The 18,469-nt window shown below is 37.7% G+C and overlaps 1 protein-coding gene across 1 annotated transcript in view; it reads right to left on the minus strand.

Moving 5' to 3' along the window:
• Nucleotides 1–13,129: 13,129 nt before the first annotated feature.
• LOC103778778 (myotubularin-related protein 13-like) overlaps nt 13,130–18,469 on the minus strand; it is a gene marked incomplete at its 5' end in the record, with an annotated part of 14,167 nt that continues 8,827 nt past the window's right edge. The window contains 4 exons of the mRNA XM_008946393.1: nt 13,130–13,676; nt 13,970–14,101; nt 16,414–16,501; nt 16,896–17,089. Coding sequence (XP_008944641.1) covers nt 13,578–13,676; nt 13,970–14,101; nt 16,414–16,501; nt 16,896–17,089 — 513 coding nt within the window. The remainder of the gene's footprint in view (nt 13,677–13,969; nt 14,102–16,413; nt 16,502–16,895; nt 17,090–18,469) is intronic.

Below are 18,469 nucleotides of genomic sequence, written 5' to 3' on the forward strand. Positions count from 1 at the left end.
TCAACCCCCAAAAATGAATTTCCGAACAAGAGTAAAAACCCAAGGAACTACAAATAGCCATTCTCCTGGTCCCACATGTATGTCAGCTGCTCAGCTGCATGTTTTCTGGATTTTGCTACCTATGACAGGAAAGAAACAGACCTATCAAACAATAAGCCAAGAAAATTGAGAACTCTAAATATTTTTATTGTTGACAATACTATTCAGGATGTTAGTCATAAATCAAACTAAGTACTATAATATCCAGTATATGCTGTTTGAATTCACGTAATCCCAGAGAAATGCTCTGGTTGACTACGGTATCATGTAAAAGCAGAGCAATTGATCCCTTCTGAGAGTCAGCTACATCTGAAAGTACTGCATGCAGTACTTTCAAGAAAGATCCATCTCTTTTAAGATGATAGGCTTATCTGAAGTTATTGGTACAACCATTAGAGTACAGTAGCTGGGGGATCTTTAAAAAGCAGTTTAAGACAATGTACTTATGCTACTGTATAGAGAAAGAATGCTAACTGCTACTTTGTCCTACACCACATCTCCCAAACCAATCACCTGTACAGAATTCACCTGCAGCTTACTGGGACTCTCTTCAGTTAGCTACATACTAAGTCATATAATGATTTCTAGTATGAGCTGTTTGGATGGGCAACATCATATAAAAGGATTCTGTCTCAATTGGCACATCATACCCATGTCAATGATGTGTAATACACAAAATGCAAAGTGTGCAAGTATACAACTCTCTTGATCAGGATAAAGGAACGTCTTATCCTTTCTGAGCACAGGAAATTTCTTGTTGCTCATAATGGTAACACAAAAAAACTCAACATATTTTCTAAGATGACAGAAGCATGAAAATTTTTCAGATAAAACATAAGACATGGTTAACAACAGGAAAAAGCTGATTACCTATCAGTGCTTTATAACACACTTACACAAAATGTATCAGGAATCCTTGTTAAGAGATGGAAACATTTGCATCTGTAAGCAGTTTGACTGCAGTGCCCCATGCAACAATTACTTACACATGCTTTTAATGCAAATTACAACATCAAGATATTCTCTATCACATTAACACAATGTCCAAACTTTCCTTCATTCTACACAACTTTAACTTGTTCCGCATATGTGCAGATGTGGTATTTTATTTTTCTGAGGGAAGAAATCCACTGACATGATTAGGCTCAGAGGTATTTCTGATCTACACTAAAACCTTTGGGGAGCTGGGATTGGACACAGAAAAGCTCTGTTGTAAGACAGAAAGTAGATGCTGAAGGTGGGTTATCTGTACTTATTTTCTCCCATTTGTGTAATTTTTATTTGCTTATTGTCACTTGTCAACAGAGGCACATATGGAACGAAAATGTGTAATAATGTACTAAAGAACAGCTGCAGCCACCTGCTTCTATTTCTATACCATGTTAACAGTTTTTGCTAGGACTCTGCAAAGCTCTAGGTGTTGTCACTTAAAGGAAGGGAAGACACCTCTGCATTTACCTCAAAGCTGACAGATCAGCTTAAGCAGGAGAGACCAGTGCAACACATCTCAAACACTAAGCACCAAGTCATGAAGCTGGTCTTGAATTATTATTTGAATAGTAAGTAAAATCTTTCCTTCTCAGGGCTGATTTCATCACCTAGATCATAGCATTTGAGTCTTATACCACATACTCCAGAACTCCCTATGAAGCAAGCTGAAGGCAACATGCTAAACCGCTGGAGCACCTCCCCTGTGAGGACAGACTGAGAGAGTTGGGGCTGTTCAGTCTGGAGAGGAGAAGGCTCCGAGGTGACCTTATTGTGGCCTTCCAGTATCTTAGGGGGGCCTACAAGAAAGCTGGGGAGGGACTTTTCAGGCTATCAGGTAGTGACAGGACTAGGGGGAATGGGGCAAAGCTGGAAGTGGGCAGATTCAGGCTGGACATGAGGAAGTTCTTCCCCATGAGAGTGGTGAGACCCTGGAATGGGTTGTCCAGGGAGGTGGTTGAGGCCCCATCCCTGGGGGTCTTTAAGGCCAGGCTGGATGAGGCTCTGGGCAGCCTGATCTAGTGGGAGGTGTCCCTGCTCATGGCAGAGGGGTTGGAACTGAGTGATCCTTGTGGTCCCTTCCAACCCTGACAGATTCTGATTCTGTTTCAGCAGAGGACTTAGTAGTGTTGGCTTAATGGTTGGACTTGATGATCTTAAAGGTCTCTTCTAACCAAAAGGATTCTATGATCCTATGAAAATCACCAGGGAATTCCTTCAGTTGAGGTAGTATGTCATTTAACACAATAGACATCTGTGAATATCTTCCCACTACAGGCTGCAGACAGAACATCCAGAACAGAACACACCCTCAAGCACAGCGACACCATATTCCAAAAATACCACGCTAAGAGACTGCTGCATAACAAACTATTACTGCTCAAAACCCCTTTCATATTGTAACAGTTTCTAGAGGACAATAATTCTTGGAATTACACCATCATATCAAAACTTCAAACACTGCCTTCCAAATTCTCCATGTCCCCTGTTTACCTTGTGGAACCTCCTGAGGCAAAATCACGTTTAGGTCACTGGGTTACACCCCCACACACTCCGGCAACATGGTAGCTTCTGCTCCCTTCTCAGTCAAGGTGCAGAGAAGTCCTACTGCACCTGGGCAATTCCTGCAAGCAGGAGCCCTTGCTGTGATAGAGAAAGCCCTCCCTTGCCCAGCCTCAGCTCCTAACTGATACAGACCCTAGCTGCTTCCCATTCAGTGGCCCCTAACACCATTCAGTGCCATGGGCTGTTGGTTACTGAGCCATGCCTCAAGGGTTCCCGAATGTCCCAAACAGGTTTTCAGCCTCACACCTAGCCGAGGAGAGCCTGAGGACTAGTTTCTCCCCAACATCCCCCAATAAGGAGGAGTTCTACTGGCAACTGAGCTCTGCCCCATAGCCTTACCTTTTCTGCAGGTACAGTGCACTGCTCCTGCCAGAGTCCATCACCTTTCACCTGCCCAGGCAGGAACAAAGGCAGACCCACAGGCACAGCCATTGCTGCCGTTCCTCCTCTGCCCAGCAGAGCCCTGCCTGAGCACGGGGCAGGGGTGCCCTCCTCAGGGCCTGCTGCCCCAGTGCCAGGCAGGGGTGTCCTTCTCAGGGCTTGCTGCCCCAGTGCCAGGCAGGGGTGCCGTCCTCAAGGCCTGCTGCCCCAGTGCCAGGCAGGGGTGCCCTCCTCACGGCCTGCTGCCCCAGTGCCAGGCAGGGGGGCCCTCCTCAGGGCCTGCTGCCCCAGTGCCAGGCAGGGGTGTCCTTCTCAGGGCCTGCTGCCCCAGTGCCAGGCAGGGGTGCCCTCCTCACGGCCTGCTGCCCCAGTGCCAGGCAGGGGTGCCCTCCTCATGGCCTGCTGCCCCAGTGCCAGGCAGGGGTGTCCTTCTCAGGGCCTGCTGCCCCAGTGCCAGGCAGGGGTGCCCTCCTCAGGGCCTATTTTCAGCCCTTGTAGAATACCATTCTGGGGCAACTCTTCTGGTGCACAAGCCGTCATTTCGTTTATCCAGAATGTGTTTCTGGCAAGGCCTTTCATCACCTATTGTCCTCATGACAATCCTCCTTCCCCTTGCTGAGTAACAAAGTATTACTTCAAATAACATCTACAAAAATGTTCAGATTAATGCAAATCACACATTCTTCTGCCTCTGGGTTTGTCCTGTCTTTTGCTTCAGAAGAAAAGGCTGCCATGCTCCTGCAACATAATTCAAACACATTAACCCTACATAAAAACAAAGTCTGCAATTTCTGTCCATCCTTGGCTTCAGATTTTTAGGCAACATGGCATCCTTCTTCAAGTTTTGTATGTAAAAAATAATTTCCAATTTGCTCCATTTACCTCCATATGTCCTGCCAACTGTGGATCAGCTCAGTCCTCTGTCCCTCTCTTCCTCATTTAATGCTACATTGTGCAGCAAGGCAGGGGCTAGCAGTTATAGGATCTACTTTATACTTTTCTTGCTATGCATATTTGCATATTATTTGCAAATATTATATATTTGCAACACAATACAAATGCTTGGAAATGGTTAATCAAGTATGAAAGTGTCTGCAGCTGCAAATGGCTCTGGTCGGCTGAGGGCAGGGACTGGCAGCTGTGAGGAGGTTGGGGGCTGCTCCTCTCCACAAAGATAGGTAATAAACTTAAATCCTAGAAAAAGATAGGCCTTAAAATGAACACAGTTAGAAGAGAAACACGCCTGATGAATCCTGAAACACACTCATGCCCCAGTGGGGTTTACTCTTGCTTGTGCTGGGTGCCTTCTCAGGAAAGAAAGGGGCCCTGGGCCGAGGGGAGCCTCGTGCACAGCCTGGCTGGGCAGCAGGCCCTGAGGAGGGCACCCCTGCCTGGCACTGGGGTTTTTGTATTTTTTTTTTTTTTTTTTTTATGTCATGTCCTTGCATAAATGCCTAGATTTTTTATTTTATACAGAAAACCAGGATGACATTTCTAATTTAAGAAAAAACTACTTTGTACTATATTAGCATTTATTTTCTTTTAAATTAGCAGTGAATAATTCAGATGTTGGCCAATACGAGGGTTTGTTTTCTAAGTACACATCTCCCTTTGTACCTACTATTCATGTTTAGTCTTGAAAAAGACCTACGGGTTTCTCTCTCCTCTCCTATTCTCTTCAAAATTGCAAATGAGAGTTTGATGATGATTGCCTCTGATTTTGCAAGAAATCCTGCGCAGTGTTTTGCCATCTTTTTCAAAATCTGTATGACTATTTCATCTTACAGTAAGGCACTGTGTGCACACAGTCTTCCCACACTTGTGTCTTTAAAAGGAACAGCTTTACTTAACACAGCAAAAGCTCAGGTTTGGTTTAACTAACTATCAGCAGTCTAGCAAAAATTATGTTACCTACCAAGTTCCTTTAACAGGAGAAAACTATTAACACTTTTTAGTTGTAAGTAGCATTACTTTCCTCAAGTGTTTATTAGCATTGATGAGTGATATTTGGGCCCACTTTTACTGGCATATCACTTCTACGTTTTGCTTCTTCCCTGTGCACATCTAAAATGTAACAGGTATGTTTGCTTCATGGTTTCTATGAGAAAACATTCAGTATATGGATCAAAGCAGACTTTGTTTTAGGAGTGCTGTTTGTATTTCAAACTGCTAGGAATTATCTCATTCTTACAGGAAAAAAAGTATTAATTACATAATAGCTCAAAATAATATTGGCAATAATCTAGCAATAGGAGACAGCATTGTATTAGCAATTTTTGGTCACCCCAGTGCTCCATTTTGCCTTCTTTGCTGTCCCTGACAGTACCTCACACTCAACTACACTGAAGAAAGTGCAAGGTGCAAGAAAATTTATAACAAAATAAATAAGTTCAGCTAAAGCAACAAACATTAAATAGAGGCATCCATAGTATTCTATATGGATAAAATTCTACATTATTAATTATTCCACATCTGAGAATAACCGTCTAACAGATAAGTATGTTACATCATGGAAAGAATGGCCCAAATTTGGAAATCAAAGACTTGACAGTGCATCCATCTCCGGCAGCTGATAATAATTTGGCTAAGCCTGCATTTGATAAACAAAGCTGTGATGTTCTACTGGAAATACACTTATAGTAATATTAGCAATGGTATTTCCAATGACCAGAGTTCAGCATACTTGATGTTGGCTTCATGTTAACCTCCTTCCTCAGTGCTGTTAAATCTAATTCCAAAGAGCGATAATCACATGTCAAATGCTGAGAGTGAAGTCCAGGCTCAGCTCCAGTTTTACAAACTGGCCCCTTATCCCTTACAGCACACCAAAGTCAATCACCAACTTTGTTCCACTACCCACTAAAAATTCCAAAATATGGACGTGCTACTTGAATTAACCACGTTTCAGAACACTCTGAAAAACAAAGACTCTTTTCCCTTTTGGCTTTAATCATATCACAACACCTGCAAGTATTCTAGGAATTTCTAGGGAACAAGTTAACACTGATCATCTCTGCTTTGCAAAAATTTCTCATCTAAATTTAGACATGATCAGACAAGTAAAGGTCAGTAACACAAAACAGGGAGTGAGACAAGCAGAGAGGGAGATTTTGGTGAATATGGAATGCAGCTGCTCAGAGAAAAGCAAAGGAGATCAGAAGTCTTCCTTTGCTACTGGAAATGGGGATATATGGGATGGGGTTCCATGGCCTGCTTACCTGCAGTTCTTCCCATCTGCAGTATGAGCTTTCCTACACTTGCTCTGTCACAGATACCTGGCCGTTTCCCTTCTAATTCTTTGGTCATCTGTCCAATAGATGAATATGAGCTAAGCTGCCTCCTTGTGCTGTTATGATCTCTTCTTTACACTGGCATCAATTCATTGCTATGTTAGTCATTAACAGCCAGAACTTGTTTTCCCCCTGCATCTCTCTACTTTTTGGCATCCATAGCCTTCATAATCTCTGTTCATCCTGGCTTGGGGAGAAAAAAAATATATAAAAAGGTTTGTATATATTACAATCTAAAAATCCTAGTTAATCTAAAAAAAATCACCAATGAGAGCACTAACACAGTAATTTGTAATTTCCACTGTCACTGAAGGCCTCCCTATACTTTCATATAACTCAGATTGATAATGAAAATTAATAGAAATCAATGGGCTGGGATCCTACGATAAAGAGAACACTGTCTGTTTTAGTTGCTCATCCTCATTTTCAAATTAAGTTAACGTTGTCTTAACATACCATCATCAAAAAAGAAAAGGTATCAAGTATTATATGTATTTAATTTAAAACAATTTAAATATGCATAATGTTTCACTGTGGAGTGTTTAACAGGTCTGACAAAAGAAAAAATGGAAAAGTTGCACAGAACTGTTTCAGGAAATACAGGAATATCGTAAGGCAACACGCATGCAGTGACCTAGGACAAGGGGGCAATGTTTTGAATATTCCTAAGGCCTTTCTGGCAACAGCTGAAAAATTCTGTGGTAGTCCATAGCAAGTTGCTAGGCTATACACAACCATATTGACAACGATATTTAGTTTTGATAGCAAAAATGGAAAAATCTACTCACATGATAAAAAAAAAAGTATGCCGTATTCTTTGAAGTAAACCACATTATCACAGGAAATAGCTACATGTTTGTTTTTTATTCCTAGGCTGAGAAACTTGTCACATATACCACTGTGTGGTCAGCTGTGTGGCTTTAACAACTGAAATAATAATTGATAAAAATGAGTTTATCTTAAAAGTTGTTTTCTTTACAGAAATTTGTGTCACTAGAGAGACAAGTCTCAGAAGACTATTTCTTCAGAAAAGAAAGGGATACAAAGCTTAGATATTTTAGGGTTAAAACCAGATGTCTGATGGCTGTAACAACTGTATGATACATTCAGAGATTATAATAAGACCTGTAGCCTGTCTTGTCACTGTTAATGTACATAATACACACAGTGGCAAATGACACGATTATACATACCATAACTAACTCAATTTGTTCCTGGCTTGGGTTCATTATCACTTGGGCTATTGTCCAGGTTTTCAGGCACTGCTACATACTTATACCACAAAAGAAGACTTACTGCAAGCCTTCCTCTGAGCCAGGAACCTGAAGTGGAAGAAGCCACTTCAGGCTTCTTAATTTTGACCTAAATTTTGACTTTTTTTTGGGTGAGAAAACAGTTCTAAAGATGAAGAAACCTAGTTGTTTTGAGTAAAGTAAGAAAAGCCAAAGAGTTTTAATTTAATGTCATTTCACTTTGAAACAAATACATAAATTACACACACTCTAATCCAGGAGACACTAAAATGGATATTTTAAATAAAAGTTCTTCAAAAATTTAAAACCAGTATCTTAAGATAAAAACATATTGTAGGCATTTCAGAGAAATAGGCTGTCCAACTTAATCAAAATTCAATAGTAATTGCATCACCACCTCTCCAATATTTTTTTTTTCCCACATTCCAATCCTATATAATTTGCCTGCACAAACCACAAATATTTGAATGCCTTATATTAAGCAACATAAGTACTTTTTATTTAAAAATGTTAGTGTAAGCATTTGCTTCAACTACTGCATTAAAATATTTGCAATCTGATCACATCAGAAATAAAAATCAAAGTTTTAATTGTGATGACACAAAACCAATGCAATATATGCAAAACTTGAACATGTTAAATATATAAACATGAGAGTGACACTACCTGCACTGTAGCTTATTACATTGAGCTCAATTCATAATTGTACACAATTTTATGAAGTTATCATTTTGAATTTACTGGAGGTCTTGAAGCACACAGAATTTTTAACTCACTGGCATTACTAATGAAGATGGTCCACAGCCACTGTAACCTGGCAGAGCTCTCATGACTGCCAGTCTGATGCTCATTTCTTTAGCTACCTGATAATTTATCCTTATTGAGAAAGCATTTGCACAGAACACTCTTGTTTGGTGTTAAATTCAAAGCAGTCACATCTGTCCATCGCTAAACAGGGATGTTGTACCTAATATGAATTTTGGACAATTAATGGAGACTTTTAATACAAAGAAATGGACGTTACAAATTTTGCAGGTCTTGTCTGGTGACAGGCTGAGTGGGTTTGAAATACAAGAACTCTTACTGACTTAAAACAGCGAGAGAAACTCATTAAACAATATATACATTGTTATTTTGTCAATATACATTGACACATAAGTCATTAACAAGCCAGATTTTATGGAAAACCAAGACTATGCCTCAGGTTCTTCTAGGTGAGTAAGAGAGGCAGGAAGGAGTACCATTCAGTACCTGGAACAACTGCTACCTTTGTGTTCCCTTCCAGGATAATACTGTGGTCCTTTTAGCATATTTCCATCCTCTGTTATTGCTTATTTTACAAATAAAAGTATACACCCTACACATTTCCTAGAAGACACATCAACAAAACATCTTTAACAAAGAGTAGACAATGGAAAACAGCAATAATAAACTTGCCACACCATTGCACCATTTCATATTCATAAATGTGCAAATTCTGACGTGTAAACAAAATTGGAAAAGAAAGGAAGAATCTCGAACTATATGGTGCAATCTGAAACTGGACTAAATCAAATATCCCATTAGATGTTGACAAGCTCTATTTTAGTGAAGTAGAGGTTAGATTAGAGCAGATTAGACCACCATGAAAAAGATAAATAAAACAGTATTTTGGCTAGATATGACTAGCAATCTGGAATTATAATTCAGCTGTCACTAGCACATCTCCTAATTTGTAGAGTCTGCACAGAGATCAAGGTATAAACATAATTTATTTGTTTATAAAAAACATTCATTTTTTTTTTAAGATTGATTCAGATTTTTTCAAGACTGTTTTGAGAACTTTCTAGGAGTAACATATGGAGTCCACATCTGAAGTCAAGTATCTCAGTTTAAGAAAGACTCTGTCTTCTCAGCAACGACTCAGGTGAGCATTATGACAATCTCATCTCCTTAAAAGCTGTGTTTATTTCATAGCTGCTTGCTAAACTGGTAATGACATCAGTGGTCAGTCCCTTCAGCTCTTGACGGGCAGTCTTATGATGAAGAAGAAACATTCTTAACTGTCAGCACTAAGAGGGGAATTTAGTATTCGAGTTTTAATTTCTGGAGTGTGACTGTGGATAAAGACAGTAGCCATAGTTGATTGCAATTAATTAATCTGCTATTAATTTGCACTTTATTGATTACACAATTTTAAAGAGCAGTGAATAAAAGATAAAGAACTGAAGAGTCCCTTTTGGTGAAAAGTTTTATCAGTTTAGACTAGAAAGGTCTACAGCAGAAAAATTTAAAAAGGTAACTTCAGTCTTTGGAGATTTTGTCTGATGTAAAAATTAACACAAACTCCATTCTTATCAACACTATTTGCATTAGAAACCTGCTCCTTTGGGAGGCTAGCTGGACTAATCAGTAAAGAGAGGACACAATAGTGAACTTGCAGCATCCTTGTTTGACAGTCAGTTAGGAAAAAGCTGTATGTGAAAAAACCCAGATGAAAATTCCCTAAATGAGAATGTGGATGCTAATAATACCCTTGGCTTTCAAAGTAGCCAAAATTTGGGAAGAAACTGATTGAACACAGCAAAACCCCCCAAAAAGTAGGTGCGACAGCGATACGCAGCATGAACTTTAGCATAACTGGAACTGGTGGATTCATGTCAGTTTTCTGACTCCCCAAAGCAACCGCAAGATAATCACGAACAGACAAAATATTTGGATGATCACAAATATGAAAAATAAGAAATGTGGTGCAGCTACTTAAGACATCCTCTGAGGAATATTACAGGATGAAAAGGCAAAATGACAGTATTTGGACATGATCACATTTTTGTTATGTCTGCAATTTACAAGATATCAAATACAAATAATGTGTGTGGGATGTGATACAAAATTCTGAACATTCGTTCCTGGGTCTGTTAGCTGTTTGTGTATTATTACATAACCACTGACCCACGCATGTGGCATGCTAGGTATTTTATTATTTAGTATACTTATTCAAAAGTTCCATCAAAAATAAGGACTTTTATAGAAAATACTTTTATGTTAAATATGAAAGAGAAACTACTAATACAATAGTAACAACTAGTACCACCAATAACAACTCTTCAAAACAAACCCAGTTCATTCCACCACCAATTATACAGGTATTTTGTTACTCAACACAGAGAAGGGCAAGCAATCTTCTTCCCTTATGTAAAGTGCCTGATAATTCTCTTTTCTACAGCAGGAAGGTTATGATACACAGTATGGGAATAGCAATACAACATACCAGAGAGAGCACGTGTTTACCTTATCCCCAGCTCCTAGATGGGTTCTTTTCTTCTGAACATTTTTCATGGCATGTGAAGACGGATCCCTTTGTACACAGAATTTTTCCCAAGCAAGTTCACTGTTCCTAATTCTCTGCTTCTGCTGCTACAATCCAAACGCACTGATAAACCCTGTAGCATATTCTATGCTAACTTCTCCACATTTTCTCTATGTCTCTGTTTGAACCTACACCCTCAGGGACACTGCAAACCGGTCTTCACACCAAAAGCCTATGCCTACCATTCTTTAGTATATTCCTTATATAAACACCACAAATATCATATATGTCATTTCAGCTTTTATTTGGATATTTTTAAGTTAAGTTGCTCAAGTTCCATTTTCCATCAATACAGACACTAAAAAAATTAATATCAACATTTAAGGCAACATTAGCATCCATTCCAAGCTCAATATGCAAACCTTATCATCTAAGCACCACAGCATCCAAGAATTGTCACAGGTCCCCTACCTCCGCCACACATTCCCTGCCCATTTTAACTCTGCTATCCCACACTACACTCAGTTATTCAATTCAGATGCACATTCTCAAGTAAGACCTTGTCATTTCTGTATTTTATTTCTTATGAACTAGATGATTTTTGGATAAGGTGATACAAATGAGTGAAATACATTTCAGGGTGAACGTATGCCGTTGATCTATGCTGTGATACCATATAGGACATTAAAACAAAAATATATATTTAACATCATTACTCAACAACTTAGTTTGAACATTATATGTATTTAACCTTTTAGTAAAGGCTATACATTGCGACTTGTTAGAATGATAATTTTGCTTTAAATTCTGATTTCTTTAGTCTTTAGTGTTACTGTTGCCAAGTATTTCAGTTAAGGATGCTCAAGTGCAACTTTTAAGTAAGAATATTTACAAGTATACAAAGGACCACATAGTTTTTAATACACCCACTGTTCTTAATAGAGAGTAAACAATGATTTGTCTTGCGCCCGTGGAAATATTTCAACGTGTGGGTCTTGCTTTTTTCTCTTTTGCAGTAAAAGGAAAGGTTTTACTTTACCTTAAGAAGTGTATTTATTACAAGATGGTTAACAAACATATATCACATAACATACAAGAGTTAAAATTAACTAGTTACAAAATAAGCACTGGTATGTATATTCTCATATAACCTAAGAACAGGATCAGTATTTTACAAAGTACATATAAAAGTACTTCATATACAAAGAAAAATACAAATGTGCAAACACCATTGTCACAGGTGGAAATCTGTCAGTTGAAAAATGCTAGAAAAAAATCCTTCATATTTTTGTTTTGAACTTGCAAATGCATTAAAACCAGCTCCATTTCCTATTGTGTGTGGTGAGAAATTTACGCTCTTTTTTGACAAAATACATTAGTTATAAAAAAACCACAATTTAATAACTGAAAAATCTCAGAAGTATAGTCAGTTTGGTTAGGCTGACATTAAATTACAAGCAGAATGTCCAGAAAAAATGAGAAAATAGTGAATCATATATACAAAACTTTTGCAATATTAGTGTGCTAGTTAACATATTAACATTTCAAAATAAAAACAATGGCATAATTACCTACATATCCTACTCAATGTCATCAATATTTGTAGACTGTAAAATTTCTACTGATTTGGGGCTATTAAAAATGTTTCACCAGGATTTTAAGCTGCACAAACACAATTTTATCAAATGTAAAAATCTATAAACAGTCTTCCAATTCATGTGCAAAAAATGTTTAAAAAATATCAAATCACAACACATCAAACTTGATTATGTACATATTTAATATCTGTAAATGTTGTTAATTAGCTAGTATCGTTCTGCTATAAATAACTTACCTCTGTCCTGCAAAATGTCTGCATTTTAAAGATTTCAGTGCAAGTGCTTGCTTCATTGTTTAGTGCATTATCATGTTTGTTATTTTTTATTTTACAGTGAGCAGAACAGCATATAAATTAACATATATATCTCACACATAAAAGATCTTTCTTTTACTGAATTCCTAGTTTGTTGTTTTTTCTTTCCCCTGGACAGTGTCAGCCAGTTTCCTTTCATTTATCCCATTGTAATTGCTAACAGAATCTAAAATAAAAGTGCTATAAACTTCAGATAATCCCTAGAATTTGAAATTCTGTTACAACATTGCAGAAGCACTCAGCAGAGCACAAGAGTAGGGAATAACTTGCACACTGAGAAGACACTTGAAAGTCTGGTATCAGGCAATTGCACTTTTTGGTCTTTAAAAATATCAATGGTCTATGAACATTGGCAATCTGATATATATATATGTTACTGGACTCAGAAGCATAATTTATTTATTTATTGTTAAGGAATTGTAGACATGCTCCCTCTTATTCATGATTATCTTGGAAAGAAGAACATTCTGCTTAAAAGTACAAATAAAGTCAAAATACACTTCCCACTGGAGGGAAAATGTCCACAATTTCCTTTGGACAGGTTTCTTATCAGAATAGCTCTGAAATGAGAAACCCAGGATTTAGATGGCAGTGCAAATGCATCCCCCTTTTATAGCTAGGAACTGCACTGAAAAAAGTGGACAATAGGGATAAATGGATTATTATTTTTCAAAGTTGTCCCTGCAGAAAAAAAAAGCAGTTACAGTGGTTATGAAACAGAAAAGGAAATTTAGCATATTATGAGCTTTTATGGCTGAAATGTAAGGAAGGCTGGTTGTCTTTCAGTAACATTTCAGAACTTAGCTTCATACAGGAAGAGGTGCTTTAAACTTGTCTTTATTATGGAACGTCTTTCCTTTCTAAGCATCTGAAATGCAACTCTGGATCCTATCCATCCACTGTTGAGCACTCTGTGCATCCTGGGCACAAAAATTATATACACGTTTATTTGTCTTCAACTGCAAGGGAAAAATAAGAACATGAAGACAGACAAGTCAACACACTAAACAGAAAAGAAACTTGCAAACTTTAAATTATAACACTCCACGTACTAACTGACTCTGAATGTAACATTTTTTGAACTTCTGCTGTTGAGTGTGAGGGCTAGATCCCAGCTGTGTAAAAACTTTGTCTTGAGTTGGCATGACAGCTCCTTCCCAGCTCACACCTTGCAGCAGGACTGAAAATAGTAGGTTAAACACGAGAAAAGAAAGTTTCACATAAAGATCAGTTAAAGATCAGATATACTTACGTCAAAAAATGCTTTTTCACTTGCATGTTTTGGGGCTCCAATTGTTGGAGAAGCAGGAATCACAGTTTCTACTTCTGCAAGGTCTATATGTCCCTTACAGCTTGTATCCTCGCCAGAATCATAGTATCGCAGCTAGACCAAATGAGAAAAAAAAAATCAAAACATGCTATTTATATGGATCTTCCACTTCTTATTCCCTTTTCCTGGATACAGCTTGGGGGCATGGAGTGGTAAGAGTGGGAGGTACAAATATTATTAGGAATTGAGGATATCAGGTACAGGAAACTTCTATGACACAAGTGACAAAATCCATAGGGTGGGACTAGGGATAGCCCTTAACTGGCCAGTTCTCTATTTGACATCTCTGGGTAACAGCAAAGTCTCCACCACCCATACTCCTGGGCAGACATGGAGTTGGGGGAGGAGCATTTTGTCACCAGAGTTTCAAAGCAAAGAAGCTTCAAATAGTCATGCATTGCTTCTGGGCAGAGGACATGTGAAGAAAAGCAGAACCTGGTGTTTAGGATTTGGCATTCCTTACCAGTTTTTCTTGTAGAAACCACCTCTTCAGTGTTCATTACATTGAAACTAACACAAAAGCTTTACTCCACCAAGGAGTTATTAGAACGCTTATTCTCTATACTTCAAGAATTTAAAATAATCAGCGAAAAATTAAGTATAATTTTAGATAATTATAAACTACATAGAAAACTCACATTTTCCTGTACTGCACTTAGTGGTTGAATGAAGTCTGCTATTTTTTTTTTCCTCCTTGCAAAGATACTTTGATATGAATGTTAACCACTCTGTAAATTGAGTTTCAATGCACAAACAAATTCCAGAAGAGAAAATCTGACACTTGCTTAAAAATAAATAATTTTTAAAATCCCATAAAACAACGCAAAATAGTAAAGCCAACCTTCACAGCAAAGGTGAAACAACGGAATACCAACTAAGATTGATCTGCATTGCTCCTACATCTATGATACTCAGGAGGATATTTGGTTATACAAAAAATGTAAAAGTATTTTTTGTCTTCTGCAAAACGAACCTTTTCTCCTGTAGATCAGGACGAATAATTATAATCAGCACATTTGCTGGTGTTTTACCACAGTAACCTAGAAATCCTCAATTAGCATTTTAGAAGATGGCTGTCTTTATCTATATTACATATTTTTAAAGTGCACTGACTACAATTTATTTTAAACCAAAAGCATGCAGGAGTCTGAGAGGTTAAAACCCACACTGTGTGGAATATTTGGCTCAATGAAGATTACTGCCTAATGCTCCAACATTATTTAAAGTATGTGAGACCACAAATTGCCACTGCTGAATTCCGGCATATGTTGTAATTTGGGTAAAATGTTTAGAACAACTGAACTCCTCTGATTTTAGTTCTCCTTGCTGTACAGTGATTTGTCAGAATATTTATGGATAATTTTACTACTATATTTACATCACTATGACTAATCAAAAATACTCTTGGATATAGCACCTGAAATTATTATTCAACCGGGAACTTGGCGTTTCAGGACTTCTAGGAATACATATTTGAAATGAAATATTAACTCATTTTAAGTAACTTTAAAAATTCAAACTAATGTGATCCTGTTCTCCATATTTGAAAATACTTCCATACAAACATACCAGGTCAGCTTTCTCAAATACATGTTACAGAAAAACACTAAAAGGTCCAGTGAGGTAAATGAAGTGAAGCAATTAAGATGATAATTTTCCTGAGTACATAATACCCTTTTATTTGCAAAGAAAAGTGCTCATTGCAAAGTGCTTGAGGAACAGAGAGGCTGTAAGTTAGACCCTGTTGAAGCACACAGCTTCAGCATGAATACCTGGATAAAACCCGCTATCAGTTACCATATTAGTTCTCAGCATCCAAATTATACTGTATAGGAAATACCTTCTAAGTTCTTCACTCTCTAGTTCAGAAACAGTTTTTAGTTCTGGAAACTAAAGAGGTCACATTAAATGGCAAATTATGCTCACCACTTACTTGTTTAATTCCACTGTAAACTTAACAGTGCTTTAAAAAATTGCTTGTATTACTTGCATGCCACAATGCCCAGAAAATGCCCAGGCACTACCTGGCTTTTTCTTCCTGAAGTATGAAGCAGGGAAACAATGTTTGTGTGCAAACAATAATGCATGCCTTCCAGTCCAAGAAGTCTTTTATGATTATATGCTAAACAGTTATCACGGTTTTAAACAAAAACAAAATTCTAAAAAACCTCTGTCCATTCAGAATGCTGTATCAGCTACAAGATACAGAAGATAAACAGATATATGGTTGATAATGATGTAACACATGTCACACCTGAAAATAATCTTTATTAGTATTTTCTGTAAAATCAGTCTCTACAAACCCAGTAAAAAAAGCACAGCAAAAGAGTAGTTTTAAAAAAATCCATTATCTGAAAAGGTTTTACCTGGTGTTTTGTCACATCCAGCACAAACCAGCGAGGTTTCCAACCTTTAAGTAAAGCTCCTCTTTTGTACAGCGTACCTTCAAATGATCTGAAAGATACAGAACATACAAACACTGGTGATACATAAACCTCCCCAAAATGACCACATACGTACTCAAACACTTCTTTTACTGCAATAAACCACACTGGTTTTAAACCAATAGTTTAGTTATCAGTAACTGTCATACACTGATAATCACTGTTTCAGTACTTTGGATGCAGCTACAATTTGCTTGTGCACATAGAGGGGAAGATTTAAAGATAGTGCAGAAGATAGAGACCTACCCATCAAGACAACTAAAAGTAACCAAAACCACAAGGAAGGAATAAAGTAGTCACAAAGACTTCTGTGTATATACAAATTTCAATTTTTTTTTCTTAAGGCAGAGACTTGTACCAATCTAATACAAAGTTCATAAATACTCTATGATTATTCAGTTTACCTGTTTTCATCATTCTTTGATGTGAAATGATTGTATAGTGTGGTTGTTGTTCTATCTAGTCCATTAGAGGGAGAGATGCTTGCACTCTGTTCCTCACCCAGCCCACTGTCAGGTATTTCCAACAAAGACCTCTTTTGATAGGAATGTAGATTAGCTGACACCATCCCTGAGGAGCCAGAAGTATGTCTCCGGAGCTAAAAAAAGATGCAAATAAAAAGAAAAAAGCTCACTCAATCTGTCTTGAATTGTGAGATTGTTCCAACATTACACTGATAATGTGGGACACAACGTGCAAGTTGTGAATTTTTATGAACCCAAAAAAATCTTCCTAATACAAGTCAGTGCTGCCTCAGAAAAGAAGCCACAGGGAAGGCAATTTGATGCATTTCTTGAGAAGGGTTCACATCCTGTGAGAAATGAGTATGTCAGAAAAGCCTTATAGATTCCAGGACAGAATCTTGAACAATGTTTCCCTTGCTTTCTCCAAAGCATCTAGAACCAGTCAGATATTTAGATACAATAAATTTCCTTAATTTCACAGGGAAGGAAGGGAAGTGAGGAAAGGAAAAAAGAGTGCAGTTTCCAAAGAGCTACTTTATAGATCTAAATAATTTTAGTAGAATCTCAGTAACGGGGGACAAAAGTGATCTTGAATTTGGTCTTAATCTAAATGACAGCATTCTAGAGATTAGAGTTCTTTGGGCTTGACTCTTAGCTATTGCATTTATCTGAGAACACTTAAATAACAGCTCTGACAGGAGACTAATATCAGGTATACTTATACTTGCAATTTCTTTTCTGCTTCCAATTCAATTACAAAAATCCTCTGCTTTTCTAGGCTAAAACTTTTTTTTCATCCTGAATTCCTGTAGCGTATAAAGTGAACCTGAATGACTGACAGACACAAAGCACTTTGCTTTCCTGAGAGCAAAGGACAAGTACCAAAGTAGTGCTGCTGACTAACCGTTACATGGAGGCTGGCAAATTTGAATAAGCATATGAAGCTGAAGCCTTAGGGTACAATCTTGAGCGGGAAACTCACCGTGCTAAATTTATAGGGAAAGCTCACAAAACACAGTATCTAAAATTCTTCCTAGTTCACAGCGATAGCAAAGAGGCAGCCTTTGTCTGAGAAAATATCTATTGTCAGCTATTCTTTTTACTGCAGTCAAGAACTGGAAACACAAGCATAAACACTTTCTACCTTTACTAGACTATACCGTTCCAAAATTCCATTTAGACATGGAAATATCTTTACTCATCTCTGAAATGCTGTGATGCCCTTTTGACCACGTTCAAGAATTGAGTGGGTTTGTACTTCAATAAACCTTTAAATATATAAAATCATATATTTGTGTAGTACTAAAATGCTCAAGCTCACTTTGTCTGTATGCCTCAATCTAGTGTGGAAAAGCAACTAGATAAATAGTACAAGTATAAATATATTTTTGTATATGCAGAAATACAGAGCCAATATCATGGGTTAGAACAACATATTCAGTTTTTCAAAATCAGTATTTTTCTCCAAGAAATACAGTGATTTTGTCAGTGCCCCAGGTAGCCTATATAGCAGG

The sequence above is a fragment of the Merops nubicus genome, unplaced genomic scaffold (genome assembly GCF_000691845.1).
Source record: "Merops nubicus isolate BGI_N331 unplaced genomic scaffold, ASM69184v1 scaffold18870, whole genome shotgun sequence".
Lineage (NCBI taxonomy): Eukaryota > Metazoa > Chordata > Aves > Coraciiformes > Meropidae > Merops > Merops nubicus.